This window comes from Anticarsia gemmatalis, chromosome 4, assembly GCF_050436995.1.
Source record: "Anticarsia gemmatalis isolate Benzon Research Colony breed Stoneville strain chromosome 4, ilAntGemm2 primary, whole genome shotgun sequence".
Taxonomy (NCBI): domain Eukaryota; kingdom Metazoa; phylum Arthropoda; class Insecta; order Lepidoptera; family Erebidae; genus Anticarsia; species Anticarsia gemmatalis.
The window spans coordinates 10,567,996-10,592,346 of NC_134748.1; the positions used below are offsets into that span (position 1 = coordinate 10,567,996).

General features: G+C 41.4%; 1 protein-coding gene across 2 annotated transcripts in view; it reads left to right on the forward strand.

Moving 5' to 3' along the window:
* Nucleotides 1-24,290, forward strand: part of LOC142972528 (uncharacterized) — a 64,783-nt gene extending 40,493 nt beyond the window's left edge. For both annotated transcript variants that reach the window (XM_076113737.1, XM_076113738.1), the window contains 8 exons: nt 14,661-14,799; nt 15,693-15,961; nt 18,016-18,182; nt 18,512-18,748; nt 19,470-19,646; nt 20,110-23,282; nt 23,388-23,505; nt 23,744-24,290. In XM_076113737.1, the coding sequence (XP_075969852.1) occupies nt 14,661-14,799; nt 15,693-15,961; nt 18,016-18,182; nt 18,512-18,748; nt 19,470-19,646; nt 20,110-23,282; nt 23,388-23,505; nt 23,744-23,905 (4,442 nt within the window). In that variant the 3' untranslated portion in view covers nt 23,906-24,290. The remainder of the gene's footprint in view (nt 1-14,660; nt 14,800-15,692; nt 15,962-18,015; nt 18,183-18,511; nt 18,749-19,469; nt 19,647-20,109; nt 23,283-23,387; nt 23,506-23,743) is intronic.
* Nucleotides 24,291-24,351: the final 61 nt, after the last annotated feature.

A 24,351-nucleotide genomic window follows, 5' to 3' on the forward strand; every position in this document is an offset into this window, starting at 1 on the left:
TTACCTACGAGTGATTCGTTTGATATCTTTATCGATTACTGTTATCATACTTAATAATAAAGCTACTATCTGTTCTAACTGTGAGTACATCGACTTATTTAGCTTGCGGTATCTGTTCTGATGTCAGTAAAAGAAATCCTTAAAGGGCTATAAATAGCCGAAGGCCGTCTCCCGGTCTCGGCTTATGCATTTATGCGTACATTTAGTCGATTGCAGAAAAGCTGTGCGATTTATATAGAAGCGCATAAGTTGGCTGACCCGAACAGGTTCTGTTACAAGTTGCTTCTCGCCCACTCACCATCCTCCTGACCCAACACGTAACCCTCGCTGTGACTCATTTTCACCATTACCTATAGTTTCCATACCCACTATAATACGTGCAAATTACTCTAATTCAAATATGAGGAAATTAAACTCGATTGCTCTGAAAGCAAATAAACAAGTTTCTATTAAAATTAAACCCTTATTTAAATGTTTGCTTATCTGTATGTATTTACCTGGATTAAATATATTCTAAGCACAACATTGTAGCAGATAGGGATTACATTTCTATATCTGGAAATGAATTTGCCTCGGTACTTGTTCTCTATACATATAATAACACCTCGGTAAAAAACTTGCTTATTCAAAGTTAAGTCCTGAATATGTATACAAACTAAACAGTATACAACCGGAACCTCAGTACATAAAAATATTCAGGGTTACAAGTGTTATTATCCTCAATATTTTAGCAAGAACAATGGCTCATTCATTTGTGTTGAATTTACAGATAGTCGCGTGGCTGCAGTGAATCATCTGTTACTTTAACTCTGTGTAAAGTAGGAGGAAGATTTATGTTAGAACATAAATAACCATGAATAAGCGTGATTTTAGAAGCCTTTAAGGCATCGACAACATGTACATGAATGTTCGTAATGGTCGTAAATATTCTGGTGAAGTTCACAATCCGTTTACACGTAATTACGTGATAACTACAGTGCTCCAATGAGCCCACCATAAAACGGATATATTAGAAAAAAACTTTTCCACCCGTGAGCTATCGTAGTCAATTTGGACTCGGAAAAATATTAATATCAGTGCTATTCGGTTTTCAGACAAGTTTTTTTGCAAAACTTCAGAACTTCTGTTCAATTAAGTTACAATCCTCAGTTTAAACAACTTCTTAAATATGTTCTGTAATTAACAGATGTTAATGTCGTGTTTTCCTTAACATGGTAAAAATATTTACATAGTATTCAAGTGCGTTTAATTGAAAACCCCTATTAGGTAAACATTCTCACGATGCTGCATGATTGAAGCCGGATCTCGTCCTATTTGACGGCAAGATTCCACGAGATGGCGACAAACTGGTGGTTTTCAATTAAACTGAGCATATGTTTTTACATGAAGCATGTAACGAGTACCCTAGCGGGTGTCATTTGTCACACTGTAAAATTCCTTTAATTAAACCATGATATCATCACGAGTTATGATATAGAACGAACTGTGTGAAGGGCTAATAAACATCTATGTTCATATAAATGCGAGGTAATAAAGCATAAGGTCTTAACCTCTACGAGGCATGTCTATGGTGCGTACTACGCACCTGAATAAAAATTAAATTGAATCCGTGCGAATATTTGAACACAAGCATTGGATTATATTGGATCTAACGCATAATATTGCATCAAATTATTGCTGGTATTTAATACTCAGTGCTCATAAAACTGATATGTAGATAAATGCATATTAAAATTTAGTCGACTGCATTGGACGACGTCGCCATCAGAGCGGCGACGCATTCTTCCGTGATTCTTGTGGTCTTTTTGCATTCCACGTGTTTATACGCAAGTGGAAGCGAGCATCGAGACACGCTCCATTTGCGCCGCCCTCCTCCTTTACACGTTACATACGACCACTATATAAATATTGTATGTACCGGTCGTATATCAATTGTACCGAATACTTTCTCACCCTGTTCCCAAGAAGTCGTAGGTGTCTCGATTCCTTAGAAGGACACGATTTCTCAGATTGAACAGTACCAGTTGGGCGGCTTTCGGCAGAAAGTTTTTGTGTGGACAGCGCGTTGCGTGCAGGTTTCGTAACGTGCCTGCCGCCAGTGCAGTACTGGCTCACCGTCTGTTGTAATTGCAATAACTTGTCCTTGATTTATGTGACGATAAAGACAAAATTGGCGATGCAAATCTTTACTTTTGGCGCAGAACTCTTAAACCGGTCTCTGTAATGTAACCCGTGCTCGTGGTCACATAAAAAGTTGTCTTAAACATACAAAGCATTTTTATTGTTTATATACTGCGTAGAAGACTAAGAAGTTGAGTAAGTTCAAATATTATGTACGCATTATTAAGCAATTTTGTGGAGTTTAGTAAGACTCCAATAGACCATAGAATCTCTGTGTAGCAAGGTTAAAATTGTTGATCAAAGATGACAAACGTACTTAATTTTTTTACACATAGGTTTATTAGATTAAAGGATGTCTGTTGGATTTTTGATAAAGGAACAAAACACCATAGCTAGTCATCAAAACTTTATGAGTTCTATTTCGAAACGTTCAAAGTAAGCAGTTAAACGTTGCTTTGATGTGCTCAAGTCTGGTATATGTCATTTAGTATTTTAAACTTTGTTACGCTTTTTGTTTCGCTGAGTAAATATTAAGTGAAAGTTTCATTTACAGCATAGTTAGTTGCATCATTTGGTGTAGTCGTCTGGAGATAGTTATAGGAAGGTGTAAAATGTTGTAGACGGTCGCTTAGCGACGCTTGGAGCATTGCCCGTCGTCCGCGGCTTGGACGATGTTCCGCAAGTTATGTCGGCCATAATATCTTGGATGTTAACGACAGTTCTCGCGAAATGTACAGAAATAACCGCCTCCCCACACCGCGAACGGTTCGATAATTCTGTCAGTGCACTACCAATGCACCTCGCTGCTGGAGACCACGATACTATTTTATTTAAAACCGGCTTTCAATATTGAACGCATCGAATCTTGCAACTAGATTATTTCTGTCTGTATGAGGTGTGACGAGTGAGACTTTCTTTTGTAATTTAATCGTTACGACCCGTGTCGGCTTACACTTTTGTTTCTATTTCTATGTAACTTTCAGTCACATTTTATTAAGACATAACATGCAATTGCAATTCATTATAAAAACTGTATAGTTAACAATTGAGAAGGCTTAAATTATAATGCGGAAAAAATATTGAAATAATGCTGCCCAACGCAATAGCAAAACATTTTCGTACTATTTTATTATGATGGATTCCATATTTTGCAGTTATTAAAATAAATTTACACATTCATAGCTTAATCAATATAATATTTAAGTGCTTTGTGTCGTTATTTCTGTAGACTGACACCAATTAAGTGTGTAAACAAACGTCAATCGAAAAGTTCCAGTTCGCTTTTAATGTGCTAGATTATGTCGCTAAGTAAATCTTGATGCTGGTATATTTTTAACTTAGAAACTGGATACACAGGCTCGCCTCTAAGTGCTTACTGGCTGGATAATAGCAATCTTAACAAGTTACTTCTTATCGGAAAAGACAGGTCTGGCAACTACACCTTAATTAGAACTTTTTGGGACACACTAGTCTGTATTATTATATGTTTTTAGAAACTTGATTGTATTCTTCAGTTGACCTTGTTAGGACGATGAAAAAGGTACTGATCAAAATACGTTCACTAGGTGAATGGTTACGTTCTACTTCTTATACTATTGTTTATTTGCCGTAACAATTCAATTCCCGGGCTCGCAAAATTATTGCAGCTCGTGGAACAACTACAGTCAATCTTTATTTTATCCATTAATGCAACATTCGATTCTTGCAATTCATTTTTAGTACAAACTTTCGCTCAATCAATTAGAGAGTTTGCGTGTTGTGTATGTATGCAAGTGTGCCGAACGGATAATAAATACAGTACGTACTTTTGATATTGCAACTAAGCGTATTTACTTTACACCTTTTGATTTGGCTGCTATTAAACGTTATTGTGAGGTATCTAAATCGGTTTCTCTCGGCCTCGTCCCCTAGCACGCAGTTCGGGGCACATAATGCGTTCGTGTATCACGCAAAAAACACGTAGTACTGAAGCAATCAAGTAACAATTCTAGCAATATTATAAAACGTGTAAAAGTCCTAGCTGAGGTTCTCGTCCGTATCGGATCGTGCGGTCAATGTTATCAAAACATTCCACGAATTCTCACGGATCGTTCTGATCATTGTGCTCTAAGACTAGATGTAGACCATTATTACATCACGTTTCGTCATTATATTATTGGTTACGAGCATAGCCAAAGGCTTAATTATAGACCGACTTTTGCAAATAAATAAATATTAGGAAGTTCAATTTATGATCGTAACTTTGTATGAGCGTACTCTTAAGACGCAGTGTGTGTTTCGTTATATTGTTTTCTAAATAATATTATGTTTGAGACTAATTATATTATTGTTCCTCATAAATGCAATATACATATATAGGTACAGTTGAATAAATGAACAAACGCTATCTGCGTTGTGCATTTAACAGATTCAAATTTGACGTAATTTACTTACATAAGTATTCGTCATAATTGTTAAAATAATTTAATATGTCTTAATTTTGTATTAAATTATAAAAACGTAGAAATTCTTCTATTTAACAATTAAATGTAAAATGTAATCTTAACAGCATTAGAAAGAGGCTCGTAAAGTAAGTTTAACTGCATAATGACTTTCTATTTTCTATTTCTTTTATACATTAAGTAGCTGGTGACTGTAGTGCCTCTTGTGTACCTAATCGTTTTTAATGAAATCTTTCTAAGCGCTCCTTTAAATACACTACTTCGAAAGCGTGCTGTTCCCCTGCAAATGGTTCAACATGATGTGAATAAATCACAATGGAAGTCATAAAATAACGCAAAATATTAGATAAATTCATTTCTCTAAAATTAATAATGCAACCTGAATATAAATAGAGGTAAATGCATACTTTATGTTACAAAATTACTCACATTATTTAACATTCACGTCAACAATGTGTCAAATATATATAGTTGTTTTGTTTCAATGTTTATTTTTAACCATATTGTCACCGCATAGAAAATTTAGTATTGAAATTTTGCATATGTACGTGCCATGACGCACAGGATACGACGACAGCGCCTTGAATAGCTTGGAGTTTCCGTTTCTTCTGTAGAATTTAATTTTTGCAACATCTAAGTATATTACAAAAACCATTAAGTGAATAAATCTTCTTTAAAGACCAAACAAGTATGTTTCCAAACATTTTTGTGTTAAAACACCGGCACGTAATCAATTGGGTGCGGATATTTCCAAATTGGATAGTAGCAGTAATTATCCGCAACGATACCTCATTGTTATTGAGCCTTGCTTGGTTTTTATAAGTGTAGCAATTATAGAGAACCAGCTATGAATCATACTTTGTACGAATAATATTAAGTAATATGTTACTGCCTTCACTCCCGGTTGAACAATTTTGTTTATTACAGTCACTCAACTACCTACCATAGGCCATACATATATTATACCTTTATGTAGTTGTTAGTACCTAATTCCGTTGCGGCTCATTTGGTGTACCAGCGTGCTTCAGTGGTCCGTAAAGTAGTTACATGTGTTTAAAATTGAGACATTGATTGAGATGAACACATTTATTCTGCTTCATTTCTCTGTAAAGGAATGAACTGTAATACAGTGAAAACAAAATTTCGCTTAATTCTTACCACAATTTGATTTATTTCCAAGCATCGTTTAAATAAAACTATTCAACGAAACAAGAGTACTTCAAATGTTGCAAAGTCCCATAGAAAATAATAATGTAACGGGAAAATCAAGAGATCACACGATTCCTGCAACTTGTAACTGTGATGCATTTTGCAAGCTTCCTGTTAATCTAGAGCAGGATCAGTGGTAGGGCTTAGATTTAGATGATAACTCGTCCATCATTCGCCTAATCGTAAACTGGTGCGGATTTTCCCATGGCTTTCGCCAACGAATGTATCAAATCCCTCTCGGAGCGACTTTTGTGAGTGTTATTAATCTCATTGAGTGTAAACAAGCCCGTATGCGTCGCCGGCGGCGCCGCGCCGGTGAGTCACACAATCGCGATGTGGGTCGTCGCAGGGCATTGTGCGCCGTGCTAGGCTGTGGGGCGCTTGCATTGTATGATTGTATGTAAAGGAGGCGCAGGCGGGCGCCCACCGACGCTCCAACTGTCTTCGAGAAAGCACCGCTTAACTGTCATTGTAAACGATACTAAATCTCTACATTCACCTCATAAGGTGAAACTATTCGCCTGCCTCCACTGCCGAAACAAGTCCATTGTCTCCAGGATCATTAATTCTGCAATCGAATTCGTTCACTTTCATTCACTAAACACGCGTTGTCGTTGTTTGTTTATCGAGTAGCTCGCGTCTTTCTCTCACGATTTGTGTCGTGATGAAGAGACTTGCAGATCCACGAAATGATAACTTTCCTCCATTCGTGAGTAGATCTTTAACATTTCAAGTTCTGCACAAGAATTAATGTCTATATGTAATTAACTTTATTTCACCGAGGTCCTATTTATTTTAAGTTATTTGTTCGAATATAAGAATATAATTCCCCAGGTGTGTTAACTCAGCGGTCTGTTTTGGATTAATGATCTTAGCAACACATTCGTAATACCAGTATCGAACATCTGTCGTTTGGCGGGCAGGTGATACACACTAAATGTTATTAATTAGAAAGGAGAAGGATATTGATTCTATGTTTCCCTGTTTATTTAACTGACTGGAGTAAAGTTCATTTTAATAGACGTTAAGCAGAATCTTGTATGCACATTAAGTTAACCAGTAACCGCAGTTAAGCTGTAGTTAAGTCTAACAGATGTGCGGTCTGTAATCAGTGAGTCGTGATGCTTGTTTCGGCGGTCAATCATCTTAATGTGACACGACTCTTTACGAACACTTTAGTGGTCTAATGCCCATCGCGAACCGGGTAAGAAGCATGCAGCATAAAATAGCGTAATACCCTTGACCCGGCGTGGGAGGGAGACGCGAGCGTATTTTTAACCGAACGGGTCATTAACCGACGATCCGAGGTTAGTCTTGCAAGGTTGCAGGAATTGCAATTTATTTCAGGTTGGTAATTATCGTTGAGATCATTCAAGTCATTAGCATTGAAGCTAATGTTATAATTTTGATCAAGTACAAATAAACTTCTAAGGAAGTAAACGATTACTAGTCCAAACAATTTTGTGCATAAAATAATATAATTTGAGCAGCTGTTGACGGAGCTACAGTTAAATTTGTGTGTTAATGCCTCGGTAGGCGAGCTACTTTGCAATTGGCCAATCCCGTTACCAATACATACTTAATCAAGTCTTACTAAACTGTCGTTATTCAACAAATATTCAGGTAATAGGCACGAAATTTGTAGTTATTGAACATGAGTTCAATGATGCGTGGTCGTTTATTTCCAGAGACTATTTGTTTATGTTTTACCGATGTTTCTTATACATCATCAGAGTAATTTTCATTCAGAGGTTTATCGATAGAATATTAAACTTGCCGGACTAGTGAGCCTGGCGAGTTTTTGTTGTCCTCTCAATATGTTCAGATCGAGCAATCTCACAAACTAATTATATGATAGGATCTAAAAGCGATAATTCGTTCGTTTGTCATGAACCACCCGCTGTGCTCTTATGTATACTGTCAATTATTTTCAATTTTATGTTTTCATTTATCTTTATAAGATCTTTAATTGTAATCAAGGTTAGGGAGTAGCCTGCAATTTGGTCGAGATAATTCGATAATCGTATCGTATGTACGTTTCGGAAATTGCAATCGTCGCGAGTTAGGCCGAACAGATGAAGTGACACGCAGTGCGCCGCTCGCTCGGCGCATGTTGCCGATGTTGGCAATGCAATTATAGATAGGGCTGTCATTTTGGCACGTTATTGCACATCTATATCATCAAACCTGTGTCGTATTGATTACATCGCAGACAATTATACAGCAGTGATTTGACAATTCACAATGTTCTTTTACCTAACGATAGTCACTATATCACCGCAGACAACTTTAAAACATTTTTGGATGTTATATTTGTGTATTGATGAGGAGAGCGAATAATCCTGTCGTGACGAAAATAGTACAACCTTCATTAAATTGTCAACCCTGTTCGGTGCCTCACTTCGCTCGCGCCTCATCCCTCCGAGCACTCCGCCCTCACAAATATTTGCCTCGCTACAAGAATTTTGCATTAGCACCTACTGGACTGGTCGCTTGTAGCGTTTGTTGAACTGCACTTGTTTTATTGATACCCACACATGGCAACAATATTCACCTGTAATGTTAGAAATATCAATTAACTCGTTTTAAAGAGGAAACTTTGCATTCAATAATTGCGATTAAATAATAGCGTTTCTATGCGAATAGGCTTAAACTCTGAAACAGAGATAATAAAAGTTATCGTGCTCGTGATGACTCATTGCTCATGACAAACACAGTTGACCTCGGTGGCAGAGAGACCAAACATATTATCTTCGCGGAATAGCTATAGCGTCCGTTTGGGGATATGCTCGCACGCTCTTTAATTAAATATGTAGATTCATAAAATGGGTCTGTATAACAAAAAAATCTAGCCCAAGCAATATAAAATGGGTTTCTGCATTGTCCCACGAATGTAAACCTTAGTTATAGAGGGTTCGAAATATTGATCGGTATAACAACAACGCACAATATTTAAAGGAAATTTAACAACCTGAGACCATTGGCTTAGTTTCAAAATTGTAACTTAAAACCGTGTTACAATTATGTGCAGATGTTCTTGTTATTAGGGATATCAAATTGTGCTCGAGTGAGGTCAGCGGCCCGTAGCGCCGATGCTCGCGTTTAGACAATCGCGCAATTTTCACCAACCCAAGCTAATGCGCGAGATCAACTATCAACTGCTACCTCAGTTCGACGAATCCCGTTTACTGTTAACTCTTCACAATGTTCGAAAGCTGACCCGTTGACAAGATTAAATATTTTTTCCCATATAAAGGTAGGTGTTAAATTGTTTCAAAGTACACCATGCGAGTACAAAATGCCCGAGTATGTCCGTAGTGGGTGCATTGACACTTGGCGAGTGGCAGAACGTGAACGATGTGGAGCTGCTATTATTTTATGTGGTTATTAACCTGTAATGGGAATAAAGTTGAAGATGCGGAGGCAGCGTTATCAGATAACTGCAAACGATTATTCATTATAAAATTAATTACGGCTTCACCATAACGCTGTCTATCAATATGCTGTATAGTGCGTTGTTATTGGAACCTGTCTGCAGTGACTATGATCCAATAAATTTTGTGCATCATACGACGCATATCTGATAACATTGAAGCACATATTATACTTTATTTTTCCTATGAATTTATTTTTACCTGTTTATTGCATTTATGTTCGCTTATCGCCTGATATCGATACCGATTCCAGGTATGGCGTGGTTATCATAATCTTTATTGCACAAAATGACTAATTAAAATGAGCAGGCGTTATAATAGAAGTGCGCATAGTTATCGAGGGCGACAAGTGGTGCTTGTTGCGTGGGATCAGCCCTTTTGCATTCAAATACTATATGCAGGCGTGATTTGTCACCCCGGACCACTCGCCCGCGCCAAATGCAAATCTGAATCGATATTTAGGCCTGTTATAGCACAACCTGTACGTCGGCTATACTTAGAACTGTTCATTTTGCAAAAATCTGCTTGGATAGTAATTTTTTTTAGACGATGATGTTATCAGAGTCTGGTCTGACAGATGTGATCTGAAACAGAAAACCGTTTCACCGTTTCAAATAAAAGCTGATTAAACTTTCATTATAAAATGATACGGGTGTGGTGTTTGAACTTCTACCCGTGCCGTGTTTGCTTTTTTCGGCGCGCCCGCACCCTGCATACCTATTTGCGTCGCTTCCCGGAACATTACATTCATTGCTGGATGACACGATTCTCAACTTTCAACATAAAAGCACTAACTTCGTACTACACTGGTTTAAAATTTAGGTCGCTTTGTTGTTTGTGTGCTACCCGTTAATCCACATTTCCTCTGTGTGGTTATTACGCCACATGTGTGTGCAGGATGCCTCGAAGTTGATGCAAATGTTGCTTCGTACTTCGCCAAGTGGTTATTACCTGCTTAATGTCAGGCAGCTTAGTCAGATCCTTGTGTGACCTTTTTGCAAATATTTACTCTTATACTCGTACTTACCTATTAGTTGTTGCAGAATAATGTTGCTGTTTTCGAAACTGTCCATGATATTTGGGTTCACGTAATTGTTAATTCAGTACTGGGTTTCGTATTATAATAGGGATCACGAACAAGTCGTTTAAACCAATAGTACCAGTTGCCGGCCTTTTTATGATTAAGTATTTGATCTTGTAATTTTATAAGACGGGACCATGATAATCGCCAAACATGACAGCCGATCAAGGTAGATTGTATATCTTTACAGGCTATTATTAGTAGATATTTTATTTTAAAGTACCTATATGCATTGCGCATGTCAAAGTTCTTAACCTTGTCACTCTATCGCTCTTAAAGCTGTCACTCAATTTTCGTTAAAATATTATGTCCACTGTCTATCGGAGAATTAACCTGCCTATGAACACATTCGTTAGTACTACTTATAACTATATATTACTTAGTCTTTCAATGTGCACTCTAAGGCTGAGATCTTTTAGAAAGTTTTATGCTGCTTGTTACATTACTTAGGTACTGCCTCAAGATTCCATGTGTGTTGTCCGTAAATAAAACCCGCATTTCGATTCGGTTGACAAAAAATCTCGTGAAAGCGCTGTAAGTGTTAACACGACGGGAGGTTATGCGGTGGTGGCGCGACATGGACAGCCGGCCTGCCTTCCAATTACGAGAGCAATGGGATCGGGTGCTGCGAGCGTTAATTAGAAGGATCCCCGGTCCCCGTGCCACGGCCACGTATAACTCTTTCCGAAGCATGTTCACTCGCAAACCAATTACCGGCCAACACTGATGAACGTTGAGCGTGCACGAAAGTTCCCACTCAATTTCATTACGCTTCGCTGTGCGCACTAACAATTAGAGAGGTTTCTATAATCGCGATTAATTCATTGATTAGCAGAAAAAAATATAGGTTGCTCTATGTATGGACATTAACTATCGTTTGTCATATGTAATTTCAAAGTGCTGAACTACCATACTTCTTAAGTGTTCGAAGACAAATGCTAAAAGTATATCGCTATAAGTAGAGCTTTTAGCGACATTATGTGATGTTTGTCAAGTGTCGCGTCGTTCCGCCGTCAGAGCCGATTAGGCTATATGTGTAGTCCAAATCGTTCGTCTCGTTCTCTAAGTAGTCCTGTCAAGTTTGTTTTCCTAACGTAATGCTCGAGTAAATAACAGCCTCCCCTCGCCGCTTTTACGCACGAGAAGCTTATTTACGCATACGTTCAATTAACACTTCAGCGCCAGTATAGATCCGAAAGCCGCACATTGGAATCCGTGCACGTTATGAGTTACGCAGCTGTTAATATCTTTCGCAGGCATTATCTAAAGTGGTTCTCGATTTATAAATAGTTGTGATGTAACGCGTATCGAAGTCTCAGTGTACAGTTAGACCGCAGACGTGGTCGCCGGAATACTATTCCCACTTGCACAATGCACGCACATTCCACGCGCACTGTTCGTACTCTTCATACCACAGGCCGCAGTCTGATCTAATAGATTTCTGTAATCTGCTACAATCGCAGCAGTGTCAAGTAATTTATCGTATCCCGTACCCGGATTTTCTCAGGCCGTGTAATATCGTGCTACAGTATCATTTCTTGGTATACTAAATAATGTAATAAGGTTTCGATATATTTCGTGCAAATTGTATTTGTTATCTCTAATCCTTTGTTATCAATAAGGTATCAAACAGGTTTTTGTTAATACGTTTAGCAGGAAATTAGCGTAGGTATGTATTATTCGAAACTTCTATCAGACTAATATAAAAAAACGAAATCATTATGGGGTTCGCTTAATCATTAAACAGGTATGAAAAGACTTGTAGTTTTTGTTATAACAATTTATTTTTAAAAGGCTCGGCGTACAAAGCCATGGAAGATTGAAATTTAAAATAGATTGCATTTTGTTGAGGCTGCCTCCCTGTCCCTGCCCACCATGGGCCGGGGGGAAGCTAGACTTGCTTTGTGTTGGTTTCCGGTATATTAAAATGCGAATCGTTTGCTTTTAAAGCTGGAAGTATTTTTAGGGTGTTGTCATATTATAAATAGACAGACGACATTTTCATTTGTTGAAAACGATGTTGCGTTTCTATATCAAGACTTTGAAGTATGCGAAAGCTTTCTTGATTACTCTGTCGCCCTTATATTGCAATAATAACATGAAACAAATATTCAAAAAACCCCTGTTTGATCCTATCGCCTGAAGAGTTCAAATAAATATGTATACCCAAAATAATCGCGAAATATTGGGATCTCTTCTAGGGGGATGGATCTTAAGAATCCGTACCCTGTACAAACTTCAAATCCCTTACCACCACACGTTAAAAGTACTTTATTCACTTTCATACATTTTTTCTGATGTAGATTAGAGCATGTTCCTAGCCTTCTTTCTTTCACTTGCATGCTAGATTAGTATGCAAATGAAAATTTCTGAACCGGTGAGTTTCGCAAGTAAATCCTTCTTAGTTAAACGTTATATATTCCAATAGTAATTTATTTAAACTTTTACTTATAAATAAGTAATAACAATTTGTACGTGTTTATGGCTGGAAATGGGTAATTTTATTTTAATGAAAGCTATTAGTTTATAATGCTATCCAACTAAGCTTTAAAGGAGTGAGACAACTAGCGATCACGGCAATAATCTTTGCAGTCTGTCGCTTTGCTGGAAAATTACGCTTTAACTACCCTCGCCTTGTCTACCAGCGTCGTCTCTATTTTCTCTCTATTTCTCTCTGAACTCTGTATTCGATGTACGACCTACCACAAATACGAACCTGTAATATGGCTACCATTAGTACTTAGTTTTAACACAGCTCCGAATCATACAATAATACCCACGTTTGCATGTAAGTTTAGTTTTATGTCAATTGTTATTCAAACAGCTCATACATAAATGTTGTCAATAAAGTATGGTGGCATAATTACCGGAATACCTCCATGATATAACGTTATCGGCAGGTGGCTCGCGGTCGCGGGCTTAGTATGCGCCGATGGGCCGTGATCGGTTTTTGCTGCAAGTTATAGTGTAGGGAACAATGGCCGACGACGTGCATTCCATCCGCACCACCGTTAGCCGCCGGGAGTAATCGCCGCAATGATCACCTCGACCACTGCCACTCACTTGCGCTACTGTCTAACTCTGCGTGATGCACCATACTAATAAATGTTAACAACTGTAACAAGCATTTGACAACAATGTACTTTTTCGATGTACGAGGGAGAGATCATAAATTGAACATACGCATTTAACATTTTCGTCCTGAAAATACGAGCAGGAAGATCTTGATAACGTTTTTAAGTTTGTATGCCTCTATATTCGTTCTGAATCTATAAATCAAATTAACCACTTTCTACGGGCTTAGATCGAAATAAGAGTAGACGGGGCGCGGTTGGCTTCGAGCCAGACCAAACAGGGTAAAAAGCAAGGGCGGCGGCGACGACCGCGCCCCGAAATAGCGAGCAAAGTCAAGGCGTGCGCTTAGACGATGTACTAACGGGCGTTTTGAAGCACATCATTGCACGAAACGCTCGGTAGGTACGCGCTTTTAAATACCGGCTAGACACACCCTGCAACAGCCAGCAGGGCGTGCCCACTAGACGGGTTACCGAGCCCGAGCCGAGCCGCCGACGAATACAGCCTTGTTCAAACGAACTTAATTATATGTTTATATCATGATATGTTGCGCTTCAATAACCATTGTAGTATAATAAACCGACCTTCATGTACCAAAAAAGAAACGAGGCAGGGCCCGCGACAGGCACATTCGATATTACAACGCTTCATATCTATGGAAATTTAGTAAATATTTTCTAACAACAATACTTGTTTACCCGACGGTTGACCCGGTCCTCTTGAGAATTTCGCTAATTTGTCTGAACACATGAAATAATTTCATTCGGTCAACCCCCAATTAGGGTTGATAGCGAAAGTCGGTCGTGGGGAGGTCGACCTAATTTTTCTAAAACACGTTGAAGTCTCAATGTAAAATAAAAGGAGTGGCAGCTTTCATTTATACGAAGGCCTATCACGTACACGTATTATGGGGCACAATAGCGGTGCGCTGGCCGGTGACTCACGGCCGAACAAGCTTGAGACAGAACAAGGACATCCTCACATACAGCCAGCGCTGTGGCAAATCGAAACATAAACATCGTTACTCCATATCCGTCGGTGCTATTCACCATTGTGCCGCAACAAATTGCAGACATAATAGACTTCGCAACACTCTAGCTTTGTGCTAGATGACACATAGATATTTTAAGGATAATAACAGCATTAAGAAATTCTGACGGTCGTTAATCTGTTCTTTCTGTCGGAAACTATGTCTAATAAGATTTTAATTGCTTTGGACGTACACACATACATAGGGTACATAATATTATAATGTACATGGAAGTTAAATAGCTAAGACCTGTTTTATTTGTTACACAGATGACTTGAAGGCGGTTACGAGACGTCTGATCTTGCAGGCCAAGCGGCAGGGCTCCGCTGACAATATCTCCATAATCGTGGTGTTCCTCAAGGACCCGCGTGACATTGCCGCAGACAACTGCCCGCCCATGGATCTTGGGTGAGCTATTCACACTTTTAATAACACATTTCTTTTTTTTAAATCTCATCGGCACACGTCGTTCATGTTCTAAATTCCAAAAGAATCGATTCACATTCCTTTTCACCTAAATATCTTGTGCGAATTTCTAGCACTCTGAAAGAATTCGTCAGGGTCATGTTTTGCTGTAAGAATAGAACGCATAAGCTTCGAAAGTGTTCTCATGTCTACACGCTCCATAAATATTACTAATTGTAGTTTTTCGTTTAAATAGCATAAAGACCAGACAAATTCGGTAATTGATTTTCTTTTAAATGACACATGTAAGGACTAATTAAATAGAATTTATATGTCTGTACACTGTCAATTAGTCATTCTTATTTGTGCTAAATTTGGCCCTAACATTTATATGAGCCCATTAGGTATGATGTCACTTTTGCTGTCATCTACTCGTATAATTAATTATCACACGATGCCTATATTTTAGTGAAATACTAGTCTATAAGTTATTTGGTAACCGGTTACATGTATTACGTAGGTATCTTATGGAGCGCGTAAAAATGTAGTCGAACGAAGAATGCGACATTATCTTGTACCAGACGACCTTGAGATATGTACGCATATCTCCTAACATGAGTCTTGGAAAATGAAAGTTTATCACTTTCATTGATTAGGTCTCCTCCACGAGACCTTTAACGTAAAATATTTGGTAGGTCACGGCTATAAAATTCCGAGAAAACATATTTTAACAAATTTCAGCAACATTTTTCAGAAAAGACATTGGACCCTGTATCGATTTGTGTCCCTAAAAAGAGGCTGTATAATTTTAGTTCTATCTATCATAGTCTAGGCAGCACATTTATGTCTTAGACATTAAGTACTATGTCAATAATATGCAATGTGACGGAATTTAGGCTGGACAACGCGATGATGAACGCTCCGCCGTTCACCATCGAGACGGAGGCGTGCAAGCGGCAGGTGGACGCAGCCGCGGCTGTCGCTGACGCCGAGAGCAGCGAGTGCGCTGATGCCGAGGCCGAGGCGGAAGCCGGCGACAACGGCGTAGACAACTCTGACTCTGACAGTGAAGACCTGGGACCAGAAACCGCTGTGGATGCTGACGATATCGATGCTGAGGCGAGGCACCAAGAGCCACAGCCACCCACACCGCCCGCACACGCTGGTAAGTACCTACTACATAGTAAGTACTACATACTTGTTCATGACTTTTAATTACTAGTTGAACACCCGATTATTGGATATCGTGATAGCACTCATTTTTATTAAGTTTGTTTAACATGAACTTCATAAGTACTTCTTAGTTTTTTAGGCCTTTGATATGATCTATAAACAAATCGTTTCACGAAAAGAGAGCGAAAAGTCATTTGATTGAATACCTACCCGTGGATAAAGGATGAACTTGGATATTAGGAAATTAAAAAAAAACATTCTGTAATAGCTTGTCAAATATAAGCAAAAGAAAGAACGTCATATTATTATTTGACATTCATAATCTAATGAAATGGTAATTGACAACTCATGTGTCATAATCAGCTGTTAAAAGTATAAAGATAAACAAACACCCAAACAGCTGATCAAACATTTTTTACTGTCTCGTCCTAGCGTTATGTACCTATACTGTTGATGAATCAAAAGTATTATCGTCGCAACTTTAATAACTCATTGTTAAGTTTACTATGAACATTACTGAAAAAGATTTTTTACGCTGTTATATAATAAGAAACACGAAATAGGTGTACTATGTAGGTACAAAATATAGAAGATACAGAGTAGATCACATACCTACCTACATGTTAAAATAAAAATAATGTAGGCACATGAAACACATCTCAATAAGAGCAAAAGAAAAAGTAAGAATCGTTTGTGTCACGCTTTATTGATTGTTACATTCACCCACATACACGCGTCCGCATGCATTTGCTGGTGGCCGAACATTTCTAGACGCGATTGTACGAAGATGATGACGAATCGATCGATTCTACTTACCTACATCTAGCTAGTGTTAAGTATGTTTTGAACTTGAAAGTGCCAGGCTCTCACGAAGCTACATAAAAATAATAAATTATTTACTAATATAAATACTATTTTAATGTTGGCACTAAGTAATAGTGTTAAGTTTGCCGTTCTGAATTGTTGCCGTTATCCCTAATAAATAAAGTTGCCTTATTTTGGCATTCAAAAGCAATTAAATTCAATACAAAACTCCTAACACGGTATAGGTACCTACTTACTTACTGTTGTTACACACCTACATTGTCTGTGCAGGTATGTTTCAGGTTCGCTAGGTAGGTTTCAGAAACAAATGAATAAATGTAATATTTTTTTATGATGATGCGTACTTAATTTAAAGTTAGGGAAAATATAATAATTGTGCACGTGACTCGACTAAGGTATGCCAAGGATCATAATAATACAATAAGAATTATTATAAAATGACACGGCATCCCTATCTGGGTGCAAGCGGGCGCCCCGCGGCCCACCGCCCGCACCCCCCGGCGCCCTCGGTATCGCTGCCGTCCCGCTCGCTCGCCTCGGCCCTCTCGCAGTCGCTCATTGAACGTCCGACCGATCTGTGCTACTCTCCGAAAGTTGCTGCTATTGTATTCGGGCTTTGTCTATATTTTTACGGCTCGAATATCACACCGCCTGTGAAGATAATAATCTGTGCAGTGAAATTACCGTTCACGGTATGTGGCTTTTAGCGAATGTTGTTGATTATTTTCACATACCGAACAGTTTGTGAAAGGTTATTTCTGTGTTGATTCATGCGGAGCGGTGTTCTGGAAATAGAACGGTTCGCCCGAAGGCGCATCCCTCCGACGTCGGTGAGCGCAGGATTCCCGGAGGTTCAATCGTATGTTCTCTCCTTCTCAAAACTGTCCAAGTTCGATTTCGGGCGTGTCTTCGCTGGCCGTTCTCGAAATGGCGTCCGCGAATGTCTCGTAAGTTTGAAATCGCGACCGGTAAAATATCGTTGCTAGCACGCCGCTCGTAAACAACACCGGCGTTCGTAATTTATTGCGGGATCTCTATAACCTAATGTTTTTCATCTCTAATCAAACGAATGAGATATTTGCAAGTAGGGTGTGTCACCTGTTGATATCGTTGATTGCGGGAGGAGGGGTGAACGTTGCGTGTTAGCCAGGTGTTCAGGGAAATAATAATATCGTGTCGTTTTGATCATAAATAAAGTGTTTGTTTTTGTGATACGTGCAGTGGAGGAGGGCCATGTTGACGGTGCGCTAGTGGATAATGTAGCTGAGAGCGGTGAAGACTCTGAAGACGAGTGGAACTACTACAAAGGCGAGGGCGAGCGCGAGGAGCACAATCCTAGCGAGGAGCCCGACGAACAGCCGCGCTCTGAGACACCCTGCCAGGATAATGTGAGTACCTGACACACCTGCCTGTGACTCAATTATTTAACGTATTGCGTACTGAGAATACTATGCTTACATTCAAAAATATCAAGATCAAATTATTCCCTTTCACTTATCCAGTAAAAAAATGTGTTTTGTAGGTTAGTTGTTGGTTTCCTTGTATTTAGGCGAATTTTTTCAATGACCTTCATCAGTGTGACTCAATTTGCATCATACAAATGACTAAATATAGACAATTATGCATACCACATGGATTATGTCAGTGGTGGCTAGCGTGAGTCTAGTTTCCTTGTTCTATTTGCACATTTGAAGAACATAGTGTTGTGTGATTTCAGTCGGCTTGGGAAAGCAGTTCAGTTGACATGAACAGTTCGCCACTGAACCCTGACGCGCCGGTGTTCGTGCCGGGCAGCGTGGCGGGTGCGGACGTACTCCTTGCAGAGTCACCACGCAAGCCCCTACCCATGGATGACATAGAGCTCCCCGATGTAGCACAGTTTGAGACCGAAGCTGTTGTGAGGCCAGCAGAATTATTAGACTTGGATAACTGCGACCAGCTTAATGGCCATCATGTGAGTGTTCTATTTATTATGTCAAGAAGCCAACAGGCCATAGTTTTTGTATTTACCCAGTCAGGAATGGTTATTACCATTTACTTTCTAAAACTAACTGCTTTTGAAACCTCCTTACTCCTTACTCTAAACATAGTTAAGACATTTAATATTCTTATCATTGCTATCTCATGTGACTTGTCAAAAGTTTATTAACCTCCATTAATAATTATGATTTGTTATTTTAATTTATAATATGCAAAATTACTTCTTGAATATTTTCATATTATGCTCTGATAATTGTATGTTAATCCTTATTATTGATAGTAATAAGAATATACAATTGAATATATAAAATGCAAGAAGTAAGATAGATTTTCCAGATGTTATATGAATACTAGCTGTTTTAGATAAAAGTTATTTATGTTAAGTTTAAAGTAAGCTATGATCCTGTGCTTTGAGAAGGTAATCCTGGTTTCACAATCAAGTAGGGACTAAATTATTTTAAACCAACTTAACATTTAGCTTAATATTTCATTTTATTAATTTTGGCAAACATTCATTTTACTCATTCCTATGGGATGATGTTCTTAATTGTTGCTACATGTGAAGATATTTATCCAATTGTTAATTGTTAAAGTCCCATGATTGGCCAACATTTTTTTTTGTTCTTTCAGTCTTCATAACAAAATAATTGTGTGTACCATGTTGAGTTTGCTAAATAATTTCATATTTATTACAGAATGTATCATTAGACGAAGCCGTTAAAGAACACTTGAATGGTAACGATAAGTGCAACATGGACAGTTTGGGCTTTGGATTCAATGTTGGCATTGAACCTGAGAAAGTCAAGGATACTGGCCTCATACAAGACTTCGAGAGAATACAAAAAGACACAACAGACTTCTGTAATATTCAGGTTTGTTTGTTTGTTTTTACATAAGACAATATACATAATACTATGACTAGCTCTCGTGTTTGCATTCATTTACATGATTCTTTTAAGAATAAAATAAAAGATTATAGATTATGCTCAGCTATATAAGATTATAACTTTAGCTATCTAAATCAGTTAAATATATAAATATTTTCGCAATTCAAATAGTAAAGTAAGATTTGTATTAAAATGAAATTTTAAGTAATAATACATTAGAATCTGTTGTTATTTATATATAACAAAGATAAATATTTATTTTAGTGGGTTTAATTTCATCTTTATAATAGTATTATTAATATTGTATTGTAGCCAAGACATCATTCAAGTTTATTCTTCCTTCCCATGAGGAAAATAATACTTAAAAACAGTTGCAGTGTTACACACTTAAACATTGAATAAACAATTATATTTTCATTAGTATTTATTTAATATACATGCATTCCAGGTATTCCAGACACACACAGAAACTAATCCTTTTGCTGTAGAAGGCAATGATGAACTATTTGAAAGGCTGAAAAATAAGGAGAGAGACCCAATGAGCATGAGTTTCTACCAGGAGAAGGACGACGACACATGTGAACGGCTCGCCAAAAATGAATCACATGTCGATCTCAATGCTGTTCAGCCCTTACCTGACAGTGACGATGAAGACATACAACCTAACGGGGAGTGTGAGGATGACAAGGAGAATGTCAACCCTTCACAACACATAGATCTGTTCGAAGCAGACAGGGACATTCAAGAACCTAACAATGACATTATTAGGTTCGATGACCGGCAGGCTCCTCCACAAAATATCGATAACTTCGATCAGGGCGATAACTTTGTAGATTATAATGTTACTAGTTCTAACAATATTGAAAATTACTCAAATATTGAATTTGAATCTAATATTATCCCAGACACAGTGCTACAAACAGACACTCCAGAATCTCATAAACTTCTATTTGAACAAATACCTGAAATACCCGATGGCAAGAGCTCTGAATTAGGATTTACAAATGATGAAATACAAGACCCCTCAGAGAGTGAGAAAGAGGTTCGTCCTTTCACTCCTCAAGATGAAACATCACAAGACATCGAAATGGAGAGTAAACTAGAAGATTCACCGTGTGTTGAGACAGTGCCCCCCTTAATGATGGATACTATGAGAGATGAAGATGAAGAAGTTGAATCTCACCACATGGTTGAATGTGATCAAGTAGCCTCTCCTGTGCCTGTCGATGTCCCACAAGCTGAATCCCATGAACAGTTAGCCGTATCTCCCGCGCCGCAGGAAGACAATAAACAAGAGGCAGTCACACCAGAGCCACATGTTGATGAACAGATCGTACAAGACAATGGGGACCTTCACCAGAATTTGGATGCTCAAGAAAATAATACTGTTGAAGCTACACCAGTTTGCGACTTAAATGAGGGAGAGCTTGAAACACCTGTGATAATTCTAGACACTGAGCATGTATCAGAAGAAATTTCTAATGTCATTGTGGATGATTTAATGGCTGAGTCTCCTTTGTTGTCCAAATCACCACTGCCAGCTGAAGCTCTTCTTCCTGGCGAGTCCCCGCTGCCGACCGAGTCTCCACTACCTAGCGAGTCACCATTACCAACAGAATCACAGTTGCCAGTTGACGACTTGCTGCCTCGAGACTCTCCACTGCCGGTTGAACTATCGCTACCTAGTGAATCTCCCCAACCAGAAGAGTCGTTGCTACACGCTGGGGTCGCATCGGACAGTGCATCTCCAATGCCCAAGGAATCACCTCTACCGAGTGAACCAGTCCAGCCCATGTCTCCGCTTCCCTCTGAAGCTGAGATACTGGCACAGGCTTCGACTGAGACATTACCGGCCGAGTCCCCCGTGCCTCAGGTGACACTGTCTCCGGCACCCGTCGAGTCCGAGCTACTCCGCGAGTCCCCCCTGCCGGTAGAGTCTCCGCTACCTACAGACGCATCACTGCCTAGACATTCTCCGCTTCCGGCCGAATCCCCGCTTCCGACCGAAGTTCAAATGCCGGTGGAATCTCCGATACCCGCAGAGTCCGACAAACCTAGCGAGTCACCTTTACCCGTCGAAACCGAGCCGATCAGGTCTGACGAAATTAATCTACTGGAGGCGCCGTCGCCGACGGAACCCGCCGCCGTCAGTCCCGTACCATCGCCAGCTCCCCCTGCGGCGTCACCGTTACCCGCGGACGTGCCTTTACCGAGAGAATCGCCACTGCCCGCAGAGGAACCGGCGTCCGTCGCGCCTGCCGAGCCCGCCGAGCCTCTGTTGGACACCTTCGAACCGGTCGAAACCGTCGCTCCGGTGGAGTCCCCCGTACCGGCGGAGCCCGCCCCGTCGGTGGAAGTAAAAGAAGAGGTTTCCGAGCCGGTCCTGGAACAGAGTGCCGTGGAAGAGACGGCGGCGCCCCTCACCGCGCCGCGCTCGCCGTCGCCCGCCGACGAAGCGCGCGCCGCCAGCCCCGCCGAGCTGCAGGCGCGCCTCACGCCGCTGGAGCCCGAGCGCGTGCCCTCGCCCGCCGCCGTGGCCGCGCCCGCGCCCGACCTGGTGCCCGAGGAGCCGGTGCAGTCGAGAGTCGAGCTCGTCACCGACGTCGATATCGGAATTCCGGAGTCTCGGGCGCAGGAGATCTGCGTGCCCGTCACCAGCGAAATACAATTGGAAGAAGCGGTGCATCCGCCGGCGGCGACGACCCCTCCGCCCACCCCTGCGGTCGAACCGACGGCGCCGGCTCTCGACGTGGCGCCTCTCAGCGACACGCCCATCGCGGCGGACGCGACGCCACAAGGCGCCGAGGTCGCAGTGGGGGTCGCGGTGGCCGCCGTCGCGGCAGCGGGCGCGGCCGCCGGGGTGGCCGCCGTAGCCGCCAAGAAAACGACGACCGCGTCGAAAAAATCACCGACCACACCGACGGCGAAACCGGACGCGCGCACTCCTAAATCGGCCCCGAAATCGACGACGGCCGCTCGAACTCCGACCGCCACCGCGGCGTCGAAGAGGCCCACCTCCGCCGCCCCCGCGCCCCGCACGCCCACGGCCGCCAAGACCACCACGCCCGCCACCAAGGCGCCCTCCTCGGCGACGAGGACGACGCCCGCCGCGCGCACCCCCAGCGCCGCCTCGAAGGCCTCGACCCCGGCCGCGAAGAGCGCCACGCCCGCCGCGCGCACCACGCCGGCCGCGAAGCCCGCGACCCCGGCCCGCGCGCCCGCCCCCGCTCGTCCTTCCCCCGCCAAGCCCAGCGCCGCGGCCCCGAAGCCCGCCCGCGAGGTTCCCGCCACCGCCCGCTCCGCGACCGCTACGGCGCGCGCGGCTCCCGCGGCCCGCGCCGCTCCCAAGGCCGGCGCGCCCGCCAGCGCCCGGACGGCCGCCTCGCGCCCGGACGCGGCGGCCAAGCCGGCGGCGGCACGGCCCGCCCCGCGCCCCGCGCCCGCCGCCGCCCGACCGCAGCCGAAGCCGGCGGAGCGAAAGCCCCTCACCAACGGTGACGTCAAGGACGCCAAGGACGCGAAGGCCCCGGCGCGACCGGCGGCGCGCCCCGCAGCCGCCGCCCGCCCCGCGCCTCGCCCCACGCCACGAGCGCCCGCCGCGACACCTGCGCCTATTACTAAGTGAGTTTTATTAGGGCACATCTCTATTTTTACTTCATGTTTATATTTTAATAGGAGAAAATACTTGAAAAAATCTTTATTCATTTTTGCGTTATGTATCACCAGACCGAGCGCCCCGAAACCGTTGCCGCGAGCGGCGGCTCCATTGGACAAACAGAGCAAAGATCTCGCCAACAAACGTATCACAGCCAAGGCCGCTCCGCCCAGGACAGCCCCATCCAAGGTATAAAAACTTGACTTTATTATTTTTAGGGTTGTTATAAAAAAAAATCTCTAATCGTTGGCACTGAATTGGTTATGATTAAGTTTCGCTCTTAGATACTCTGGATCTTCTCACCTAACCTTTTTTTTTATTTTTAATTTTCTATTGCTATCACTTCTTATTAAGGAAGCCGAGAAATTCACATAATATGAATCAACAATGACTATTAACTAATATAGTATAATCGGTATAATCGCAGACGGCGGCGCTGGGCGTGAAGAAGGCGGTCCCGAAGAGGTCCCTGGAGTCGAAGAAGGAGGCGGTGGTCAACGGGCTGGCCAACGGCGACGCGGCGCTGAGCAAGCCGCCGCCGAGCCCGCCCGCCGCCGACAATGCGCTGCTGCCCGACGTCATCGCGTAGGCGACACACTCGATTCCGATTCCTATTATTTCCGCTTGAATTTTGTGATTTTCTATAAGTGTATGATAGTTTTAACGTCGCTCGAGGCGGCGAGTCGTTAGGTGCGGGACCGAGCTCCCAGTTTTATATTATAGAGTCGCTTTTTATAGACGTGTACGTTGCCGATTCGTTGTCGCGGAGACGAGCGGGCGCGCGACCGCCCGGCACCCGGCCGGCCGCGGGCTCGCCCCGCTCCGGCTTTAAACGGTTATTATCCATTATAATGATTATAAGTCTGTTTTAGAATTTTATATTACCAACGAATGATTGATTAAATCTGGCTTTTAATTTATTTTCTTTGTATAACCGTATTATTTAAATAAAAATGTGAGGAAGGACTGAGAAATTGTTTTATTTATGAGTAAATTTACTACACCGGTTACAGTGAGTTCGATATTGAAACACGA